General features: G+C 36.6%; 1 protein-coding gene across 5 annotated transcripts in view; it reads right to left on the bottom strand.

Annotated features, from left to right (window-relative positions):
- The window catches only part of GRID1 (glutamate ionotropic receptor delta type subunit 1), a 567,614-nt gene that overhangs the window by 136,583 nt on the left and 406,224 nt on the right, over nt 1-24,807 (bottom strand). For all 5 annotated transcript variants that reach the window (XM_021400715.1, XM_021400716.1, XM_021400718.1 and 2 more), the window contains exon 5: nt 11,639-11,692. In XM_021400715.1, the coding sequence (XP_021256390.1) occupies nt 11,639-11,692 (54 nt within the window). The remainder of the gene's footprint in view (nt 1-11,638; nt 11,693-24,807) is intronic.

Below are 24,807 nucleotides of genomic sequence, written 5' to 3'. Positions count from 1 at the left end.
AAAAAGGATCTGTGCATGCTACATTTCAGAGCTAGTGCTCTAAAAACTACGGGTAACTATGACCCTTTTCAAGCTGGTACACAGGATCCCCAGCAGACTGCAAGCAGAGTGGTACAGGAAACCTTGGACAGCTCTAGGAGCAGAACATGGGTACGAGTGCCTCTACTGCAGAAGGGAACAGAAGACGCCATCCTGCTCAGCAGCGGCTGCACTTCCCTGGCCAGGTGTCAAGGCCACAGGCCTTCCCCTTATGTGGTGATGGCAGATCCTGGGGGCTCATTTCTAGAAAAACAGTGGTTCTGGCTTAGCAGCATGTGAAGCTTTAAAGGTCACCTGTTCTCTGACCGTGATAAATATAGGGAAAAAAAAATGCAAGCCAAGAAAGGAAATACATTTATATATGAAGTTGTCATTTACATTTATACCCATCAGGAAAACAGTATATATTCAGTAAATAGTTCTAGGTCTTGAAGTCACAGAGGAAAAAAACATTTCACATTGATCTTATAATTAAACTCTATTCACCTAGTTAATTTTTAAAAAGTAACCTGCTTTTTTTTCCTGTATATGACATCACAGAATCATAGAATATCCCAAGTTGGAATATGTCAGAGAACACTGCTGACTCATGCTCAGCTTGCCATCAATCAGAATCCCTTTTTGTGGGGCTGCTCTCCTGCCCCTCATTCCCAGTCTGTACAGATATTTACCCAGGGGTGCCCCATCCCAGGTACAGAATCTGGAACTTGCTCTTTTTAAAACTTACACAACTGGTGATTGCCCAGCTGACAAATTCTTTCCGTGAGGCTTCTCTGTCCTTGAGGAAGTAACAGCTCCTCTCACTTCAGTGACATCTACAAATTTAGTTAGTATACCTTTGAGTTCTCCATCCAAGTTGTTGACGAAAACATTAAAGAGACTTGGCCCCCTAAAATGAAGCCCTGCAGAATCCCGCTAGAGTCTAGCAACCAGCTTGATGTAACCTCATTTACAACAACCCTTTCAGCTCAACCTTTCAGCCAACTGTTCACTCCCTGCATTATGATTTCGCTTAGCTATGTGCTAGATGTTTTGTCCAGATTGATATTGTGAGAAACAGAATTGAAAGCTTTGCTGAAATACAAAAAGATTGCAACAACTGGCTACTGACTTTTCTTGAACAACTACGAACCCAAACTTTTGTAAGTGACAACTGAACAAGCCATTTAATTCAGTCCTAAACCTTCTTTACAAGCAACTATGCCCCAAATTTCCAATCTTGATCATGGATCATTACACATCACAAGACAGCACATTAATTACCTTTCATACTATGTGTGGACACTGCATTCTGAATCAATCTTATTGATCGGTTTACAAGATCTCCTTAGAAAATTCCATACTAAGTGCCCACTTTCTGGCTTTCATGATCCCATGATGTTACTGACTGTTACTGTTACTGATATTACTTAATATAGATGGCAGTTTTTGCTTGCTTCAGGGATAAGCTTTGAAGAAGGAAAAGAGCCTAACTATTGCCTGGCACCTCAAATAGCAATTTGAAGCCAGACCTATAAGTATTGAATTTCTCGAATGAGGATGGAAGGAGAGCACTTTTCTGAGGAATAAAGGATGTTCTTGTATATATGTGTCCTTATGCTGGATTTTTTCTTCAGTAGGGGAAAGAATTTGGGTAGTCCAAATAATTCAGGGAGCACTTAAATATTTTGGTAAGCAGACATCAGTGTAAATCCGAGTATTACCCCAGGCTATTAGTAGTTCTCACCATCCAAATCGGCACTGAAAGGGTATTCCTATAAACACTGTTTTCTGTTCTTGCGGCACATTAATGACAAAGTTCACTCTTCAAGAATTTGTGGCGTTCATTTATCTATTTATTTATCTGCACATTAAGAACTTCAGTTAGATTGTAATACCTAGCCACATTGCTCAGGGGAATATTTAAATTTGCTCTAGTTGTGCCCAACTGTCGTAACACAAATTGCAAAATGAGACAATTATGTTTCACATTACAATCTCTATTTTCCTAGAGATAATGACAGAATATTATAAATTTTAATGACATTAATAATTTAAAGAACTGAAAGAGATTTCCAGAAAGATGATTCCTGAGAAAGCTGGAGGATAAAACTGAATGGCAATGAGAACAAGGATGCTCACAGAGACAAACTACAGATAAACGCATTTGCAATATGATCAGTACTACTTGTTGGGTTATTATAACTCCTCTCAATGCACTACAAACATGTACAAATGGACACTGTTTACATGTTGAAAATCCAGAAAACATCCTTCACAATAAGCCAGTTTTAAAACATTTCTGACATCTAATTCTGTAGACAGATTTATTAAACCTTAACATTATGTTGGCTTCCCTAAATCCCACAATCCCACATGAACAGACACACACATGCATAAAAAGGTTAATCCTTTCAGGAAAGGACACAATCCATTTTTCATGGCACAGAAAACATTCTAATACAGGTCTGCATGACTACCTGTCAATTTCTATCTTTGCTCTTCTCCTACACATCTCCTCCTTTTACCTGATTTTTACCTATAATTTCCTATAGGGGTTTACTTATGATTTTATTTAATTAGGTCTATTTCTATTTTCAAAGACTCTGCAGTGGGTGTCCAGAAGTCTTTCTCAGATCGTACTGAGAGCCTATACAGTAAAAGCATGAAAAATGACAGTTAACAAAAGCTGGACAAAAAAACAAACAACCTGCCATTGATTTTAATGTAGATTTCACTGACAAAAGAACTCGTAACGACATACTCATCTAACCTTGCTCCTTGATTGTTTCAATGTAATTCAGCAGCAACTGAATTAGGTCAATTCTGAACCCTAAAAATTACTTTGAGCAGGATGTAGGTGCATATGCAATCCAGTTTCACACGCACACATACACAAAAAAAATGCTACATATACAGTTTTTTTTCAATAGTGTCAAAGACAGCATTCAAAAGGAGAGAAAAAAGATTTCTGCGGGCAAGTCACAAATATAGGTTACTTAGAATAAAATTGGAATAAATTTAGACGTAAATTACTAAGCTTTGCATTGAAATGTGTCACTTGCTAGATTTTTTTAAAAAAGTCTTTCTTGTATTTTATTCAATTTTTATAAATACATTTTTGTGTAATTTTAAATGATTATGCATATCATAGAATGCTTGCCCTACTTTCATTTCTGATGTATTGCTAAAATTTCTGCCTTGTTCAAGCAAAATAGGCATAGGGAACTATATTAGACTTCTTATTATCACAAAAAATACAAACAGAATTGTGTAGATTGCTTTTTCCAAAAATCTTTTAGAACTTCCATATGTAGAGAAAACTTGAGTAGAATCCCATATAGTCCTGGTTCTACCCAAGTAAAAATGAAGCCATAAAAATTTGCAAATACCTGTGAATCTGACTGTTAGCCACTCAAGGGGTATAACACAGGCATTTCTAGCCAAAAGGAAAAAGATTTTTCAGAGGAAAGTAAAGAATAAACACTGCATTCATATAGGATTTTTCTTCTACAGTCAGAAGTTTCTCCGAGATTACTCTACAAGCTCTGCACTCGGAAAACACTGTTCATCATGCATTATCTAATGTGTTATTACATGCTACCCTTGGGGAAAAAAGAGAGGTAAACTAATATGTTGAGACACACTTTATTTGATAATTGCTATGCCATTTTCTGCTCCTTCTCAACCTTTGAAAAATATTTTATAGAGATCTCTATGTCATTATTTTCCTCTGGAGGAAGTGCCTTAATAATGGCTGAGAAGACATTTGATTTGAAAAGCGAAGGGATGAGTAACTGGATATACTGGACAAGCGTTACATGGAAAAAGGAAAGATAGCTATTGGCAGAAATGATGGAGCTGCAGGGTAGAAATAGAAAGCACAAAATACATCGCACCAGGGCAGAGACAATGGAACACTTTCTCATTCCTCATGTAACAAACTGCCTCTTACAGAATAGAAAATTGACACAGAGTCCAGTAAAGAAGAAACATGTTTTGAGAGAATGCTCTAAAGGTAGGGGGAAGAAAAGCATCAATAAAATAGATGCATTTTTCTGTACTTGGTTCTGAATTATCACATGGCTTGAGTTTGGGAAAATTTTCTTTACCTGTTGAAGCTCTAGAAATTCAACTGCTAGCAGCACCACCACCATCATTCAAAATGCGTCATCAGCCCAGAAACAAAGAGTAAGGGTCACTTTTTCTCCAAAGTTTGACTAACATTCAAGTGATGTGGTTAACCAAACCTTCTGGATAACATCATCTCAACACAGTTTGCAGTTCCCCAAGTACCTTAGCACTCTAACTTCCTGTGTAAGACTTCCTGCCACTGACAAAACCTGTACTCTTGTTTTGTTTTCAGTTCCTTTTACTACTACTCCTGTAGAAATTGCAAGGTATTTTCTTCCTTCTTCACTTCTCTCTTCTTCTCAAATCTGAGGGCTTCCTCTAACAAATACTACCACAGTTGGGAAGAATTCATCCAAATACTTTAGAGTAGCAACTGCTACTCTTTTGTGGTTTGCCTGTATTCACGGCCTCCGATTTTTTCATTTCAAACTTTTCCATGGACTGAAAACAGAAAACATCCAGAAGCAATCTTTTCTCAGACTTCAGTTTTATTTTGCAGCCAAAGGTTACAAGAATTTCATTAATCTTCTAACTACAGAATACTTTGCATTCCTATGGATTTAGAATCTTACCTTTCTGCTATCCATCTTGCAGTGCTGCAGAGTAGGCTATTTGGTTGATTTTTGTTTCATTTCAATGTGACAAATAACAGAACTTTTTTTTTTTTTGTCTTAGTGATAAAGAAATGACCCCCATTGAAGCTCAGAGTCGAGCTACTCTGCACAGCATTAAGCTATGTTTGAATCAGACAGTACAGTCATTCACTGTGTAAGTCCCGAGGAACACACACAAACTCTGAGAACTGTGCTAGTGTGTCTACCAGAGTAATCAATAGTATGATTCCCTTCTCCTTTACAAAGTTTAATTCTGGCATCTTTCCAACGGTTCACAGAAAAATGGAATGGAAGAATGCTTTATACACTTTTTGCAAAGTAACAAAACTTTGCTTTATTAGAAAGAAATCCTCTCTTTTTTTCTCTAAGTGTTTTGCCATGACAACTAACCATATGAGTAGTTAGTTGATTATCAAGAGGAATTTTCCCCACAGTATATTCCTTTTCAATAGAGTTCCATGAAAGAACTTGATAATTTACATAGAAAGAAACTACTGTCATGACATTTCCACAGTTCTCCCCACAATTCCCTCATTAATACTTTGAGAATTTAGAAGTGAATATTGTTTGAATTTCAGCATTTGCTATTCCACGTGGCATTCCACATAGTCTATATTCTGTGGAATGTAAGCTAAAAAAATCAGTATAATAATAGGTTATTATGTTTTAACATCAAAGACCCCTTTGCATCTGATCTGATGAGTGCTAATCTGGATCAGCAAGAATAAATTAAATGGAAAATAAAAAAAAATTAAAACTGTAGTCAAGTAGAAACTCTACTTTGGTTTACCAACTTATTTTTACACCTTATAGTTAAATTTATTTTTAAAGCACTGAAAGTGTCAGCAATTCATTAATGTGTATCTTTCTATCAAAAGTAATAACAAAATATATATGTTTCAAACAACTGTTATCTAGATATAAAAGGTTCATTCCTGGCCAAGTCATATCAGTGGAGCTATCCCAAACTTGGATTTGGTTAACAGAATGTAATCAAATGCGATCACGCTAGCTTGCTCAGTAGCAAACTGGGAAGGATAGAGTCACATGCTGATTGGAAATAAAATACGTGACACAGTTCCCATAAATTTCATATCTGTCAGCAAAGGTATTGAATAAACTATTTGATCAGAAGTATAAGCAATGATTATTTGTATGAATTGGCACTGCCACAAACATATTGAGGTAAGATATTTGAAAGAACCTAGAACAGAAGGTGCAGATCTGAAAAGTAACATCCAGTGGTGTTCATAACACAGTTGTATTTGTCTTTCCAAATTGAGATCTGAAAATATTTAGCAGACTCAAATAACATGAGTGGTATGCCAAAAAAAAAAAAAAAAAAGAATAAAAACAACCGCAGAAGAACACATGAAGACAGAGAGATGACTGAGACAGAAAAAGGTAACTAAGGAAGTCGCCCCTATTCATTATGACATTTAGATTATAAACTATTTCCCAATACCCAATCTAATTTTTATTGCTGAAGATTAAATTGCATTTCCTTTATCTTCACAGGGTAAACATCTGATCATATTCTTCTTTTAATTATATGTGTTCTACTGCAGTACATCTGCTTCAACTTCTGAATTTCACAGGAGCTAAACTTAATTCTTTCAATCTTTCCTCACAGGTCATATTCTACCAAGTTTTCATCATGCTAGGTGGTCTCCCCAGATTTTCAAAATTGGTCTGTGTCTTCTTGTTTTACAGTGTCTTGCTCCAAACTTCCAACACAGTTCCAGCAAGTCTAAGTTCTTGTCAAGCAGAGCAAAGTAATTGCCTCTTTTATATTACTGGAAACATCTGTTGTAAGATATCTGAGAACTAGGCAACAATAGTACTGATTCATATTCTGTTTATAAACTATGATGATTGGAAGTTGCTCCAACAGATGCTCAACAGCTATTTTGTAGTCAAAGTACTCAGCACTACATTGAATTCTATCTAGTGGACTGCCTAAATAAACTGGACTACTAAAATGCATTTTTATAACATTCTGGTTACAATTAATGCTTTCTATAATGTAGATTCAAGAGAGTCAGTGAAAATATTAAAAACTCACATGCTTTCTCCTTAGAAGTCACCTAAGACTTCAACTTCTACTACATGCAACCTTTTCTTATCACTTTTTATGACCCCTGATATTAGTCAATTCACACCTCAGCAAATCAACTTCATTATGCCTTTGCATTCCTCCTTAGTTATCCATCTTTTTTTCCTCTTTTTTAGCGGAATCCCTTTTTGATTTCAAGATCTGTAAAAATATCCCCATTGAACCACAGTATCTTACTATGTCTTCTCTTCACAGAACTCCACGGTGCTTTTGCCGTACTCTTCTCATTATTTTATCCTTTTAAGAGCTCTACCGGTTCCCTAAACTTGTGAAGTTGTAGAACCTCTTTACTGCAGTCCATTAATCCTATTCTCACATCTTCTCTTCTTCCAACAGTGCACGCTACCATCTCACAATCAAGATCCACAATAATTATTTTCCGACTTGATATTCCTTAGCCTTAACAAAACAAAAACATTCTTCCTTAGCCTTAACAAAATCTGAACAGATTATTCCTTAAAATTTTACACATGTAGGGATAACATTGTCCTTCACAAGAAACTGTGCCCTAACACTACTTTTTCAGCTACCAGGGAAATTACAATCCACCATTATTATTGTTTATCATCCTTTGGGCATTTCTGTCAAAGATGAACAAAAGTCTTCTCCAGTGTATCTCTTTGTATTTCCACACAGCTATTCAACAAGGCTGATGTTCACCACTCCTCAGCTTCAGAGTTGTGTAGTTTGGACACTGAAACAATTATTCCCAATTCAAAATTCTGAATAGTGATGAAAAATAGTTGAAATAGAAATGAAAAAAAGGATTTGGTGAAACAATTCATTTTATTTAACAGTTAAGTTCAGTAGTCACTCCATTTTAGTGAAGAATGGTTGGTTGCTTTGTGTATTTAACTGGTTTATATATAAAAATAATGAATTTATGTACACATGAAAGAAAAAGTCTGGAATCATAAATAAATCAACTGATGTACGGGAATAAAATATTGTGTTTAACTTTAATATTTTCTTTTTTTCTCCAAATTCAGTTTTGCGGAACAATTTATTTTTTATGCAGCCTTTATGTTTTCTCTCCCCTGCTTGGAACAGAGAAAATTTCCAAACCATGAAATGTCCCATGGAATGGGAAGCATGGCTTCTAGTGGTATTTATACCCCTAGACCTACTGCTGCTGCTAACAAAAAAAAGCAGATGCAGACTCCTAGAGCATTGTTCCTTGTACAACCACATACAAATTCAGTTTCAAGTATTGCTCCTGTGCTTCTCCCACAGACATATGCCCTAGGCAATGCACAGCATTTTCTCTGAACATGTCATAGAAGAGAAAGGGAGAACAAAAAACGTCAGGAGTAACCAGCAGAGATGCTTGAAGTCAGGCACCAAAGGGAAAGAAATGTAAGAGAAAAATAGAATAGAAAAGGAAAACAGGAAAAAAAGATGGAAAATAAACACCTTGAAAAGAAGGAGGCGAGGTCGGAGAGCATGTACAACTGTGTCAGACTCATGCCACAAAAATAAATAGCATGCACCTACCAAAGCTGGCAGGTCACTTTACCAACGTATCAGGCGATAAATAGCAAATATATATGAGGAATACTGGATTTGTTCCAACATAATTCACTGCAGGTCAGAATTGCTAATTATGTGCAACTGCCATGGACAAGCATGGACAAGTCACTATTCTCAAGAGGTGTTTGCCTTTGCAAGGATTTTTTTTTTTTAATTACCTATATTATGGCTTCTGAAAAGCTAAAAGCATGTTTAACCCAGAATTCAGATACAACCACTACCTAAATGCAAGAAATCATTTAGTATTTCTAGATAAACAAATGCAAAGGAGAAGAAACAAATCTAAAACAGAGAGGCGGTTAGAAATACATTTATTTTTTTCACCTCAAATCTTCACTATTTCAAGAGCCCTGCAAGTTTGAAACACAAAGCGTCTGAAGTGAGAATATCAGACATATTTCACAAACATTTACTTTTAAAACAGAAAATTTCTTCAGACATATTGGAAGATGAGGAGAAAGGCAAACAATGACTTCAAAGAGGACACAGAAGGGGCATGATACATCCTGCAAAGACATGTCCCTATGTATTCTCCCACCCAGAAAGACTTGCCAGATTTCAGCCTTCCAACCCACCAGCCTTTTTTTAGAGACAACTGAGTCCTTTTGTACCACCAATTGGATCCAAAATGAATGGATAAGTCAGCACAGAGATTCAAGTCATTAGAAACTAAAAGTACAGCCTCTTAAGAGCAGAGTACTGCAATTTGTGTGTAACCCTAACAGTCCACATTTGTTCACCTGAAGTATAATAAGCTTAACAGGCATACACTTTTAAGCTAGCTCAGTGGTGTTGCTTACCTAACAAAACTGAAGGGATAAAATAAGTTGAAACTCTCCAATTTAACTCCCATTCTTGCATGTGGGACAGAGATTCACTTAAAAAAAATAATCAAATACCCACAAAAACAAGCCCATCAAAAACCCACAGATATTTATTTGATTATCAATGGAGAGAAAGTAGATTTAACTCAAATAAGATTTAATAATAGATTTCTTGTAGAAATAGTACTGTACTATAAAGCCATTTTAACTATAGCCAGATAAGTCCAATAGGGCAGACTGTGAGATGAATGCTCAAGCTCACCATTCATCATCCGGAGGCCTCAGTAATCTATCTGTCCAGTACCAAGCCCTTCAATGGCTCCCTGAAATAAGAATAACCTAAAGAACCTATTTTCTAGAATCCCACTCTCTTTATACAAGGAATTGTCAGTGGAAACAACTGTCACTGTATTCTCTTCTTACTACTGTCCCTTCAGGTCAATTAGCCCTACACCTCTCCTTTTTTGCAATGGGATCATTAGATCACACAGACCAAAGGGCGAACGGATCTTCAGTCTGCCTGGGAGAGGAAAAAAAAAAAAAAAAGGAGTGGCTCAGTATTTGGCACTATTTTACAGAAATTGCATCTGGTTTGCATCCAAAAAAACCTGATTTGGCTGCTGGGAATTAATTCCATTCTGCAAAACATGGTGCCTATCAACATTCTGTCAAGGAATAGCTTTTTTTCCCATCAAATAACCATGCAGTTTTCATTGATTCTAGCTGGAAATATGCACGTGGTAAGCATAATCAGTTTGTCTTCTTGCTAGCATAGGGGAACACACACTATTACGTAAGAATCAGGCCCTAAAGAATCCATCCTTCTACAGATACATCCATATGGATGTTTAAGTATTTTCTTCATGCAGTAGCTCTAAGCACACAAAGATCAGCACTTCACTGTGAAATATTTGCAAATTTTCTCTAAAGCTTCACAAACTTTAAATACTTCTGCAATTCCATTTGAATTTAATTGAATTCTAAGACATTTGTAAGTACGTGCACTAATATTTTTGATAAAGTTTATAAGTTTGTTTGTAACAACAAGATCTCTATACTTTGTAGGTTGCATGGAAATTCGCTTTTTTCTTGTGAATAATTAATTTTTACTTTTGATTTGCATTTTGCTACCATAGCTTCCATATCCAGTCTTTACAGAGAAAAAAAAAAAAAGTTCTCAAAATAAGAGCTGACACCTTGTGCAATGCATGTGTATGTAAGCACATGTTTCTGCATGAGTGCTGAACGTTTTTATTTGTGATGTTATAGATTCAGGCTTCATGAAGTTAGTTTTACACACCTGAGGAGCAGCAATAACAAATTCACAAACACTCCCTCTCAGTCAATGTTTAAGGAAATATGCACTATTATCTTTATGTGAATATAAACACTGACTCTGCGGGCATCTTGCTGGTATTTTGTAGTGGGTCATTACTGCAGCTAACAAATCAGGAGGTATATACATGTAACATGGCCTAGAAAGAATTTATAAAGCCTTTATAAGCAGAGATTTCACTCTCCCCTCACTTTCATATTTAATTACAGTGCTTTCTAATGCCACACAATACAATTCACAGTTACTATTAAAGTAATCTATTCAAAATTATTAGCTAGGTGTAAACAAGGGAATGAGATATTAAACAAAGGAATTGGATACTAAATTAAAGGTTATACATTCAAAATATAAAAATAAAAGTGAATGCAGATCTTTTCACTTAGATATTATGCTATCCTTTAACAAATCATTATTAAAAACAGAAGCATATAAAATAATGCAATTTATTTTGAACAAGTGATTTATAAATGATTACATATGGTATAAGATTTCAAGCTTAAATACAAGTCTGCACTCATTCCCATTAGGGCATCATGGTATTAAGCTAAAATAAATAACAATAGTAGCAGGACAGGATACCACTTGCGGCAGAGAGAAAATCTCACATTTTAAATCTGTGCTATCCTGGATCTTAGCCAAAACACCAACAAAGTTCTGCTAGACAGAAAGCCTGCATATCATGTAAATGCATTCTCTTAAGGTAAGGCTGCACTCTTTCCTCTTGTGGTATCTGAGTACAGTCGTTCATAGCTGTGAAAGGTGAGATTCCGGCAGATACGTAAGTGTTTATTCAAGGCTCCTTTTGAGATATTCAGTGATTACTAAACAGATAATGGGGTAGGGCCAGCATGAAGGTAAAAATAAAGTATTTGAAAGCTTTGATTTTACATATTCAACTTATACCAATTCAATAAGACATGCAAGATAAAACACCATGGTTTGCCTTTTGTACCATTCAAAAAGCAAAAACGGTATGAGTATGCTCAGTTTGGTGTACCAAAATACAGAAAACAAAATATGGTGATAAGCGAATGCACCAAGATAAGTTGTCTCTTGACTTTCTTACCTCATTTACATACACCCAGTGACTATCTTTTGATGCAAGGTTGGTTTCCACAGCCTAAAAAAAATAAAAAGAAATATAATAAAAATAAATAAAATATGAAATATATTCCAGAGAGAATTTATAATATAAGGTACTGTAACATAATACTTCATTTTCCATTGGCATTGTTTCAGTACAGTTCCTTCCATTTCTTTCACTGCTACTTGATTGAGAGGAACTTTATCAGTTGCATCAGCTACATTTCTCTGACTACTGCGTCCAAACAAAAGTACCATGTTGATGTACCATGAAGATAATCTGTAAATGCAGCATGAAGGCATATTGCAGCATGGTGATACATCAGTATGATAAGGGATCCTGTAATGAACAACTGCACTCAGAACATATGTGGTACGTGTGTTTTAACTTCTATACAATATTTACGAGAGCTGCTTCGAAAGTTATGCTTCCTATTTTATTATGTTGGCCCATGACATCAGAGGCAGATGTTGGTGGTATGGCAGTAGAGGTTGAACCTTCCCACCAACATTCCATTACATTTTGTTGCTGTGTGACAGATGGCAGCAGTGTCAGTCTGACAAAATGGCATCTGACATGGAAGTGCACAAGAAGCAGAGGTGTGTCACTGAATTCCTCCATGTAGAAAAAATGGCACCCACTGACATTCACTGATGTTTGTTGAACATTTATGGAGACCAAGCAGTCGATGTGAGCAGAGAGAGGCAGTGGGTGATGCATTTCAGCAGTAGCGACAGTGGGTCACCTCTGCTGGTGCAGATTTCTACAAGTGTGGCATGCAGGCTCTTGTTCAGCACTGGCAAAAATGCATAGCTAATGGTCGCGACTGTGTTGGAAAAGACTGTTTCGTAGCTGAGAATTTGCTCTATCAAATAGTGTTATTGTGCTCTTTGTAGCTGTTGTAGTTTCTACGGAGATAAATAAGAGGCATTACTTTCAGAGAGACCTACATATAATGAATTCTAGTAGACTGGTTTTCTTCTAAATATGCCTCCCAAATACCTTACTGCTGCCTTATTACAACTCTGTTCATTTAACTTTAGTTAACCTATTCAATTAAAAACACCACTCTGAGACACTGAAGAGAAACTCATATGAGTCATCCACTCTTCACATTTAAGTAAGACCCAAGAGAAAGTTATGATTTGCATGGACACTTTTTCTAGCTTCCTGGTACAGACTTGGATAATCATTTCATATTATGAAGAAATACAGTTCATCTCATCAGACAGCATATTTATCAGTCAACAGATAGCCCTCATGGTTCACTAGGAAGGTAAAACTGGAAAAGACCAGCAGCACAATAGTCACTACTAGTAATGAGGACCTTGGTGGAAGGATTTGGCAATATACATGGAAATTTCTAATGCCCTCTTTGTTTAACAGAGATAAGTCATTCTGTAGCCTCATAAAGCTATACCAAGCATCAAGAGGTGTACAGTACAGTGATTATAATATCGCTAATGTCCTGTTTAACACATAGTTAAACAACTATTGTAGATTCATCTCACCTAATAAAATGAGACAGCCCCAGCACACGCTTGTATTTCAAGAGGCAGTTCATTACACAAAACCAGTTTTTCACGACACTGCATTTTTTCTTCTATGCCAATACGATCCTATTTATTGGGCAGATATTCTTACACCATGTTATAAATGGCCCTATGAATCACTGTAACGTACCTAGTTAAAAAAGACAAATGCAACTGAACAAAAGCCTTCTAGTTACTGCTTTTTAACCTGGATAATTTCAGCACCGTGATCACTCTTTGTGGCCTCAAAAACAACTGCACTGATAGTGAAAGTCTCTACAGACTGTGGCTGGGCTGGGAAGGAACATCATCAACCACCTTCCTCTCTAAACACATTTGCATAATAAGCCTCTCAGATATTTTGTATCAGATGGGATGAATCACCTTCTCTCATGACACTGACTACAGATGACTGGCTGAACATTAATGCCCATGATTTAGAAGGCTGAATTGCAATGACAAGATATCCATCCTTAATATAGGCAAAGGGAGTACCTGATCCTTGAAAGAAAACAAAGCAAAAGCTGGCTAAGTAGCCAACATCAACACTTTTAACATCACTCTTCATTTATACTGTGTTAAAAAAAATACATGTAAATTACTTGCCTAAGTAACAGTGTTTTAAAACTTTGCTTGTTATTCAGCCTACGTAAACGAGAAAAAACTGAGAAAAACATGAATCTCAATCTACTTCTCATATCCACAAGGTCAAGTACTCCTTTAAAGAGACAAAAATCCTTAAAGAAAAATCGAAAAGAAGTCAAAGGAGAAAAATCCTCACAGACAGGACACGGTATTTCTCATCATCATCATAAACAGCATAATGGGGAATGTAACTATCCCTGGTGTCAAAGTAGATGAAAACTGCTACAGACAAGATAATCCTCTCCTCAGTATGCAGTGAAAAATTGTCTCCCTTGGACAATTAATTTGCCTACTTAGCATTTCTTTTAAATTGGCAAGAAAATTAAACTGACCCCTTAACTGAAGAATTGCAGCTACTATGAAAGCTAATTGTAACAAAACTTGTACACTTTCCCCCCATTCTTCCCTGTAACATGTTCTTCAGAGGAAGCCAAAGTAGCCTGGTGTACTAACATACAGAGGAAAAACAAAGTGCTGCCAACAATTGCTAAGCAGAACGAAATAATGCAGTTATTGCATTGGCTACATTTTGTGAGTTATCTGCAACAGTGAGCAATTTGTATGAATAAATATTAAGTCGGGGGTTCTGAAATAGTCATGGAATTTGCAATGAATTATTCTAACTCATTCTTCTGGGTTCACATATCTGGGCCAAGGTTTTTAAAAGAGAGTGACTAAATTTAGGATGCTCAGAGTTTATCTTTAGTCATCACTGTACTAGCCCATTCAGCATCTCCTACAAAAGTCAATGGCTCTTCACTCTAAAAGCCTGAAACATTCAGAAACATAATTGCATTTAGAAACATAACTAGAGGTAGGCAAGTTTAAAAGACTATAAATATTTTCTGTTTATAGCTGCACCATATCCCATGAAGCATTATTCTAATACCAGACACACTGAGAGAAGGAAGAAACCTTGTTTCAAGTTTTGAGCCATATTTACAGAGTTGCCCTATAGAAGCCCAAAATATCCTAAAAGGAACGGCTGAAAGAAATCACGGAGATTTCAGCCTTCCAATAGCACTGGTGTATCGGAGGTGTATTCATTGCCAGAGGCCCATGGAAATTAAAGCGTGTGAAGACCAAGGTCTTAGACACCTGTGATATCATAAGCAAATTCCTTCAGAATTCTTAAAATAAATACATACATATGTTTGTAATTTACGTAGTTTCTTGATCATTAAAAAGGAAAAAGTATCTACACTTGGGAGATTATGGTCATTCGTTTTTAATTAGAATTTAAATATTCAAGCTGTTCAAGATCTTGTCATTTGTTTAAGCTTTTGGCTCAAACCATTCAAAATTCTCTACCAAACATCCTGAAAAACCTATTATAGCCTATTTCATAAACGAGACCTTCATTAAAGAAAGCAGGCTAGGAATCCCTGCTGCAGCTAAGGAAAACCTCTGCAATCTATTGTAGCAGGATTAATTGCTAAAATATGGGTTATTTGGTGAAAAACATACTAATATATATACAAAATCTGCTATTTCTTTACATATTGTCTATGTATAGAGAGTCTGAGAGTAATGCCTCACAACATTTCTAATCTGCTTAAGAGATAAACAGTACCCTGGAAATTAAAGTGTATCCATCTTTATTTAATCTTAGACTAGCAAGTAGCTTCCATAAATTTGGAAAAAAGAGGTGTTGAGAAACCGCACATCCTTCTTCCTCCCCAGCTACATTTCAACAGCCAGATTCAACAGAATCCAAACTCAAAGAATTAAAACTCGGTTGATGGACCACTATTCACGACAATAAAAGATATCAGCAGAACTCAGCCAGACTGGGAAGTGGGGAATGAGAGCAGTGAATGTAGAAGACTGTTAATATAGAATCTAAAATCTCAATGCTTGTATTTCAATCTTCTGTTTCTACCCATTTCTTTTCTATTGCTAGTGCTCTCCGCTGAGAAATTATAAATTAAAATAATACATTGCTAAAAATTCATCTATTTTATTCGAACCACATGGAGAACAAATATTTAAATTGCTTTATAAAGAAGTAACTCTGCTCATTATTTTACTACTGGCAGTTGTAGAATTAGAGAAGTTAGGAAGGTAGGCAACAAATACCATGTTTAGAAAGAAAGCCATTCTGCAGAAAACAGAACAAGCAAACCAGATGCAGTCCCTTTCTGACCTTTTCCAAAAATCTGAAACCAGGAACATTTCCAAGCAAATAATGACAGGGAAGGCTATTTTCCAAAGTACCTGGCTGCTTTTCCAGGGTCAGCACCTCAGCAATAACAGTGAAAAGCTGGGTTTGTAGAAGAGAGCATGGGGATGAGCGTTCAGACACAACTTAGAGGGCAAGATGCAGATGAGTGTCCAAATAGAGAGGGGGAAATCATGTTTCAGTGACAGCTGGATGTGCTGAAGGCCTTAGGTTTCATGCATCTGCGTTACAGTTGACAATCTTGTGGTCTCCTTACTGTGTACTTGAGCAGGAAAGCCTGGGAGCACTGTAACCAACCCCAGGATCCAAGAAGGAAGTGTCTTGCAGATGGCAAACACAAACGGTCCTGTTGTTTCTACAATTCTGGAAACAAAGGCTGCCACCCTGAAATTTGTGATATAAAAGAAGCAGCAGTGTGTTTTGCCAGGAAGAATATCAAAACAGGAAAGGATATTGTTCATTCTCTCACCTTAATGGTGGGGATAAAGAGCATCATAGTTTTCCAGGAGAAAAAAAAAGAAATCAAATGTGAAGTGGTGAGTTCACAGCTGTAAAATCATTTGGAAAATGTCCTAAGAGAAGCTAAAAGAAAACAAAAGCAGAGTAATAAGACTAATTACAGCTGGAAGCAGAGAGCAGATACACCTGCAACATGGAGAATCCAGCTTGGGGCCACTGGCAGAATAGAAAATAGACTAATAGAAAATAGAGTATCTCAAGTTGGAAGGGATCCATAGGAATCATCGAATCCAACTACTGGCTCCAAAGAAGCACCACCCAAAAATCAGACGATATGACTGAGAACATTGTCCAGAATCTTCTTAATTATGGCAAGCTTGGTGCCATGACCACTGCCCTGGGGAGTCTGTTCCAGTGCTTGACCAACCTCTTCCTGGTATCCAGCCTGAACCTCCCCTGTCACAGCTCCATGCCATTCCCGCGAGTACTACCACTGGTTGTCAGAGAAAGTAGATCAGTGCATGACCGTCCACTCCCTCTCATGAAGAGCTGTAGGGCACAATAAGGTCTCCTCTCAGTCTCCTCTAGGCTGAATAAACCAAGGGACCTCAGCCACTCCTCATACATCTTTGCCTCTGGACCCTTGTGGAATAGCTCCACCATGTATAGTTCAGTATTTAATTCTTAACTGGTTTTATGGAGAACCAACTGAGAATCGCATCAAAGCCTGTTAGGTGCTGAGATTCAGTTCTGTGATGACCAACACCAGCAACTAGACTCATTGACAAACTCCTACTGCGCAGCTGTCTCCCACTTTGCAGCCCCCCTGCAGGCCCCTGCCAGCAGACAGACTGCCAGTGGGCAGCCCCCAGGATGCTTACAGCCGGGGAGAGACTGGAGACCTGTAACAGAGGTGTACACAGAGTCATAGCTGTGGATCCAAGTCCTTTTCTGGGACAAGAATGGTGAGTGAAGAGACTAAGAAATTCTCCGGGTCAGCTCTGTTAATATGGAATAAGTGAAAAAAGAGATAAAGTTTCATCACTGGCAAATATCACAAAGTACTGGCTCATCTGAGGGTCTCTGTCATCTTTTCCTCCTTTGTATTTCTAAAGTGGACAGAAGGACAATGACTGGTAAACTGTTCTTTGTTGTTAATATATTTATTATTCATAATAAAACAATACATAAAGAAGGGCTTGTGGAAGTAACCACGTCTATATGTCACCTCTTTGCAAATGTTTTAAACAATATCACTCTCAACCCTTACCATTTATTACCTGCTCATTTTACATTTGTCACTGAATAGGTTTCAGAAGAAAACTGCTTCCAGCTCCTATTGTCCCAAGCAAGGCTAAAGTCACCGACCTGCTTCCAAAAGCAGCTTTTATGTTTTCCCTTCACATCCTTGGAGAAAGGATTTAACTACAGTCTTTTATTACTACTATTCCTCTCACAAAAAAAAAAAAAAAAAAAGAATAAGGCAAATTTTTAAGGACCACTTTGAAATCTACTTTGTAATTCTAAGCCAAGTCTAGCTCCAGCTGCAGACTTTTGTTAGCAGGAGACAGACTTATATTTCAAAAAATGTCTTTCTTCTTTGTTTGGATGTCCAGCAAAAAAAACTAGAAATCAAACAACTGGTTTATATTCTAAAGAAGACACAACAAAGTTGGTAATTAAATACATCTGACAGTAATTAATTGCATACTATCAAAGTGCAAACTGTTTATCTAAGAAGCTGTGTATTTGCCCTGGATATAAATAAGTTAACATAGAAGATACGGGAAAGTCCATTTTGGCAGAGCAAGTGGGTTCAGTCTGTATCCCTTAGATGCTTGATTTATATTTAGAAACTCTTTCTAATAAAACAGTGGTTCATGTTCAGGCCTCATTTGCATTGGGAATAAAGCTTCACAGAAGAACAAGATCTCTGAGAGGAGATTCTCGTAATTGTAATTGTAATCTTACAAACCTTTCCTTTTCATTTTAAATAAATCTCTCTTTGCTCAGTATTTCCAGAGCAACATAACTCCTATAAAGCTTAACAGATTAAAAATGCATAAATAAAGTAAGCATTAATAGCCGTAGTAAAGTATTTTTAAAAATGTGAAGAAAAATGTCAGTCAAGTCTAATGTTAATATTTATAATGTTGTGAAGAATACTACAAACCCATATAGTTTTTAAAGCTGAACAGCAATGCTACCATTACTAAGCTTTCCAGGCCACAGCCCTAGATCCAAACTCAAAAGCCATGACACTAAGACATTTTGGACTCTGAATTTTGAAAAGGAAAGATCTCTGTTCCAATAAGCTGTATTAGGAATGTATGTTTACATTTCCCTTTTAATACAGGTTAATTAAAATTTTTAAATGTCATTTCAAACAAATATGAAATTCTTCCTTCTCTAAATGTTAAATGATAATTTAAAAAGGCTGTATGATATACTTTTTCAAATAAGAAAATTCACTGAACCTGACCCTTTCTGACTGAAATTCTTTATGAGTTTGTACTCTCAATGAAAAGCTTTGTCAAAAGTTCAATACTCTTCCTTTATTGAACATCTTCCTAGGAATGTGCGCACCCACACTGATAAAAAACACTTAGCAAGCTGAGTACATATCTTCCAGTGATCACCACCTCACATCAGTGGTACAGCTATTTTCCCTATATTTACAACAGAAGCTGTCAATTCAGAAATCTAGTTGATACATAGAAGAGATTCAAGAACCACAAGCATAATGGGGTTTTATCATCTGCATTTCTTGATCATTCACTGCATATATTACTTCACTCCTGGTTTGCACTCCAACAAATGAGAGAGAACCATTTCCAGTTGCTAATAAGACATGTCATGCAAACAGGAGTAAACTTGATCCAGACCTTCCCCACCTTTTTGTACACACTCCTACAGTAGATGAATGCTGATTAGAGGGCATACATGATATTTTGTACAATATGACTTGATAATAACCCAAATGGAAATATAATAATAATATAACTTAAAATTGCACTAGTTTCCTGTTACGTGTGTCATAGGTGGTAAAACATATGTATATATATATATACTGAAGAAAGCTACCCAGAAGTTTAATCTTAATCAAGAGAAACAATGAAGATGAAGAAAAGGACGAGAGGAGGAAGAGGAACTACGCACTGCAATATCTCGTGCTTACATGGCTGTGTTCCTTATTAACTTTTGTTACATAGATGACATTGCCTATTATTTTAATCACTTAAATCTAATGCCTTGGGTTTCTCTTTAATCTTTTTCACTTTTTATAGATAATGCTTATTATATTCAATCTCTCTTGCCATTCCATTTATGGCATATTCCGCTGAATTGTACATGGAAGTAAAATAATGTAATATGGAGTTCTTCCAAAAGCATTCAGTAAGAATTTACTTTTCAAAGCTCAAGCATTAAATACTATTTATAAACTTGTTAACCATTGACCATTTAACTGTCTGGCACAGTGGTGACACTGGATAATTGCAGAGCTGTCAAGAAGCAATATTTCTGTAAAGACATAAATCTAATGTTAACTAAAGAACATAACCTCTCAGAAATCTTGTACTTACAATTTTACCAAAGTCTCACACTGAGCTGACTTTGAAGATGCTCTGGAATCTTTTTAAAAAAAGACTTAATTTTTCTTACTTAGATATTAAATTTCTTTTTGAAGATAACCAGTTTGTTACATCTATCTTCTAGAAAAAAAGCCTCACCTTTCTAGAGAAAATTTTTTAATGTTTTGTTAGGAAAGGTATTCCTGAAAGGGTCAAACTACAAAGAGGCAAATTAAACTAGTCAGCATTTCAGTTTTTTTCTGTTTGCTTTGGTTCTCCCCATCCCCCATGAACAGAAGAAATCATCTAAAACACCTCAGCGTCTTAAGTTTTCTTCTTGCTTGGAATGCCTACATGGAGTTGACTAGACTTCATTTTCAACATAAGCTTGAAAATGGCTCATCAGACACAGACTCTTTGCAAATAAAGCATCAGAATAGGTGATTGCTCTCCAATCTAAAAACAAGCATCCATTCTACAGCCAGGGCTAACACACTTCAACGTGTACCACCACTCTTGTACACTTTGCCTTCTCAGCTCTACTCAGTACAGCTCAAGCTCCAAACTTCAGCTTGCACTGGAACTTCAATATACATTGTGCAGAGCATGATTTTTTTTTTGTAGATCTAAACAGCAGATGGTAACCATGTCATTGAAGACAGATGCAAACTTCTTAGCTTTCTAACACACACACAACAGAAAACAGTGACGAATTTTACATTCTTAATTTCCCCTTTTAAAAGAAGTATACTTCATCTTGACAGCATGGTAGCTGAAGCTCCCAGAATTGTGTATCATGGCATAAACTCTAAACTTGGAGGAGCAACTACAGGGTCAGGAGATCTCTTTGATTCTCATGAATTTAGGGTTGTAATGATGATTCATAGCCTCTTTCATAATGTTGCCAATCGTAATTCAGGGCAGGTATTGTACATATGTTACACTTTTTGTAAACTCTATAAACTTGGAAAAGTACATCCACACCAAAGGTTACCCTGTCCATTACCCACCTATTTATCTGTTCAGATACAGAACATCACTTTTCTTTAAATTCCTTAAAAATACTGCCTGGTTTTAAAGAAAAGAAGACAACAAGAGTCTTGCCTCGGCCTCAAACATAATCACTTTCAAACCAGTCCTTTTCTGCCTGCAGCACTCCTATTTTAAATTGAAAAATAAATACATAAATAAAGTAAAATCATTATAGATGTGAAGACCTTCTTGTCACTTATAAGCATTTCACATGCACAAACAGTGCTGCAGGCTGTGTAAGCAGTAAAGAAGAGAAAGATCACCTTTAACAAGAGAAGAGTTACTGATCAGGTCTGCCAGCAAGGAAGAACTATTTGCCTTTCTTTACACTACATAAGGCTCCTACATATTGGCCAACTGATAACTCTCTGGCTGCTCTAGGAGGAAAGAAACCCTTGGTGAGAAGTAATTGAAGAGCTAGCTCTCCTTTACACCATCTTAACACAAAAGTAAAGCTTTGCAAACAGGTAAGCAAAGAGAGCAGTCCCCCAGCACTGTGCACATAGACAGCACACACCAATGAGAGGTAGACACTGATGAGTTCACTTTTGTTTACAGATTTTTCTTCCAAATAGGTGTACAAATATTCACCATTTGAGTCAGAACACTTGATGTTTTGCATTCACACTTTCTCAAAGCTTGTAGAGATGCATCGGAGCCCACGTGGCTGCCACTTCATTGCTGCCAGTCTTTATCAGCTGGCAAATCTTTGACAGCAAGAATGTTATATACAGTAGCATATATATACACACACATACATACATATACAGTAGCGTGACTTGAACAGATTTGACTAAAAAAAACATATTTACTTTTCCTAAATGCTTGCAAACAGTTATTCAAGAGGGTACAGTAAAGTTCTTAAATTAAGAATACATATTCCACACTTTGAAGCAATTTCCACTTCATCTAACAGAAGCTTGTCTAGTGTTTACAAAGTTATAAACAAATGGGTTTCTGCGAATGAACTTCTCTACACTGTCTGGAGCAACAGCTTATCTTCCAACTCCAGGGAAAAGAGCATTCATAACAGATTATTCCTTGATTCTGTCACTGAAAACAAATCACTTTTAGCATTTTAAAAACTATAATTTTCTCCTCATTGTTTCCGAGGTGAAATCTAGACAAAACACAGATTTGTGTTCAAATTATGATGTACAAATCCAGAGGAAAAAAATGTGAAACTTGTATTCCTTTATTTTAAAATCTGAGCACATTTCACTTGTGATATAACATACTTACAATTGATTTCCATTATCCCATCCATACAAGTATGAAAGCTAATGAAAGCAGCCTACGCATCACAAAAAAATAAAGTACATTATAGTGTTTCTGTTAGATAGTGTGATTATGAGTTAAATAAGGCTAAGTACAGCCAGGATTGCTAACTTAGTAATGGAGGACCTTGAAATAATTCCAAATTTCCTCAGCTATCCTCAGATTTTGAACTTAACATTAGTTATTTTCTCAGCAGTTACTCCTTTTAAACCCGAGAGCTTTAACTGTTTATTTGATATTAACAGCAGCGATTCTGAAAAATACCATTAAAGAAAATGGTCCTAGTTTCCTGAGAAAACTAGGAAGTATGATAAATGCAGAGGTACTTAGAGAATGTTTAAAAAGATGATGACTTCTCAATCCAGATAACATAATTACAGTGAAACAGTGTGAAAAAAAAAGGTCATGTACTCAGAGAACAGGAAAAAAACATTGCTATTACTTGAGACTTCACCAGCTGGAAAAACACAAGAAGCTTCTTGGAGGATTATTCTCCACTTTACCAATTTGTGCTCCCATGAACAGTTTGACCCTAAAAAGTATCAGCAGAAATGTCAATAGAGCAAGAAAGTATTAATAACACCAGGGAGGTTACTGCAGTAACTAGTGGCATGGAAGTTGAGTTTAAGTTTGGATGGCTTACTTATGAGCAGAACAGTATGAGAATAATTTTAAGTACCTATTTTAAGTACCTCAGGAGGATAAATGCCATCACAATTGCTAAATTCACTTGGGCATGCTGGAACAAAGAATGGATACAAATGGGATCAGATTTGTTTTGGCCAAGGAAGATTTCTAAGTATTATGGTACAGTTCTGAATTCACTTCAAGAACAATAGTAGCAGGTCAAAATACATCCAGCTCAATTTCAAGAGGGCACAATCAGTTTATAAAAGCAATTATGGAGTATGTATATACATATTACTGTGGCCTCTGTTCTCAGGGGATGGGAGCAAGTAAGTCCCAGGCTGGACGTGGCTCTGGGCAGCCTGGTCTAGTGGTTGGCGACCTTGCACTCAGCAGGGGGGTTGAAACTCGATGACCTTTGAGGTCCTTTTCAACCTAGGCCATTCTATGATTCATTCTATGAAGTAAGCCAGGAGCTCATTCCTCGTCTTACACCTCTGAGGCAGTGCAGAAACCAAACAAGAGCATTCCAGGTTTTATGATAAGGGCACAAAATACACAGTTTATGCATTAGAGGCTACAGTAGAGCTGGAAGAGTTAATTTTGAGTTTGCGTTTCTATTAGGAACTCAGACATTCAAGACTTAATATATCACATGTTCCAAATTGCATCTCCTGGGACTTGGAAAGCTTGCAACTTGTCAGATTCAATGCAATTTGTTTTTCCAAATCCAAATTGTTTTTAAAAGATTAAGGTGTTCTCATTTTATAAAGCATTAAGCACAAAAAACAGCAATCCTTTGCCACTCTGATAAGGACTGTCTGCCATAATATTTATTATTTACTAAAACTTGACTGTCAGAGAAAATGAAGTATTATCTCAAAGTCTAGTTGGGTAGCTAAGTTGCTATTTTCTGAATTTAGGGCTGAAAAAAGACTGATTACTTCAGCTATGAAGAACTTGGCTTACAAAAAAAAGAGATATTTCTTATAAACCACATGGTTCATGAAGTAATAATATAATATAGGACCAATATTAGCTGCATTCAAGTCAAGGGGGACAAGATTTCATCCTCCAGAGTCTTCTGTTCTGGGAACACTGCTTCAAATCCTCCAGAACTAATGGATTTAGAAGCTTACACTAAGAAACAGTGCATATGATTGAGTAAAGTAACTAATTTAACAGGTCCTTACAGAAAATATGTATTACAAATACAAATTAAATATAAGCAAAGAAATTTCAGCTTTGACAATCAGAATTCTGGGGAGAAAAAACCCACAAAGCAAAGCAAAAAAACACCCAAACCAACTGTGTAGTTTTCAAATGAGGCTAGTACAAGTTCCAAGCCCGTGAATTCCAATATGATATAGGGTGAGTTTTCACAAGAATGGACAAGATAATACTTTAGTACTAATACACCCTCTTTCAGGTTGGAAATTTCAGCACACAGATCAAACGCATGCTAAGTATCTCACACAACACATGACAGAACACATTCTTGTTCAAGGCCTTCAGCACTTATCCTGATTTCAAAAATCTGGATTCTTTTTTTTACCTTTGGTAGCATCAAAAAGGTTCGTAATAGCAAAGCATGTGCTGAACCTGCTGTTTTCTGCTCCAGAGGAAGGAAAAGAATGCACATTTGGAGACATGCTGTTAATAATTGTCACGGGATTGTCTAAGGATCTGCGTCCGTGACAAGGGGGGACAGGCCCAAAAGAAAAAAAACGAGAAAGGAGGAAGGAAAGAAAAAAAAATCGCCGGCGATAAGAGCCAGCCCCCGGGCGGTCGGCGGCTAAAGCGGCAGAGAAGCCGCGGAGCCGC

This window comes from Numida meleagris, chromosome 5 (assembly GCF_002078875.1).
Source record: "Numida meleagris isolate 19003 breed g44 Domestic line chromosome 5, NumMel1.0, whole genome shotgun sequence".
Lineage (NCBI taxonomy): Eukaryota > Metazoa > Chordata > Aves > Galliformes > Numididae > Numida > Numida meleagris.
The sequence above is the reverse complement of the archived record's forward strand: the minus strand, read 5'-3'. Positions and strand labels throughout refer to the sequence as shown.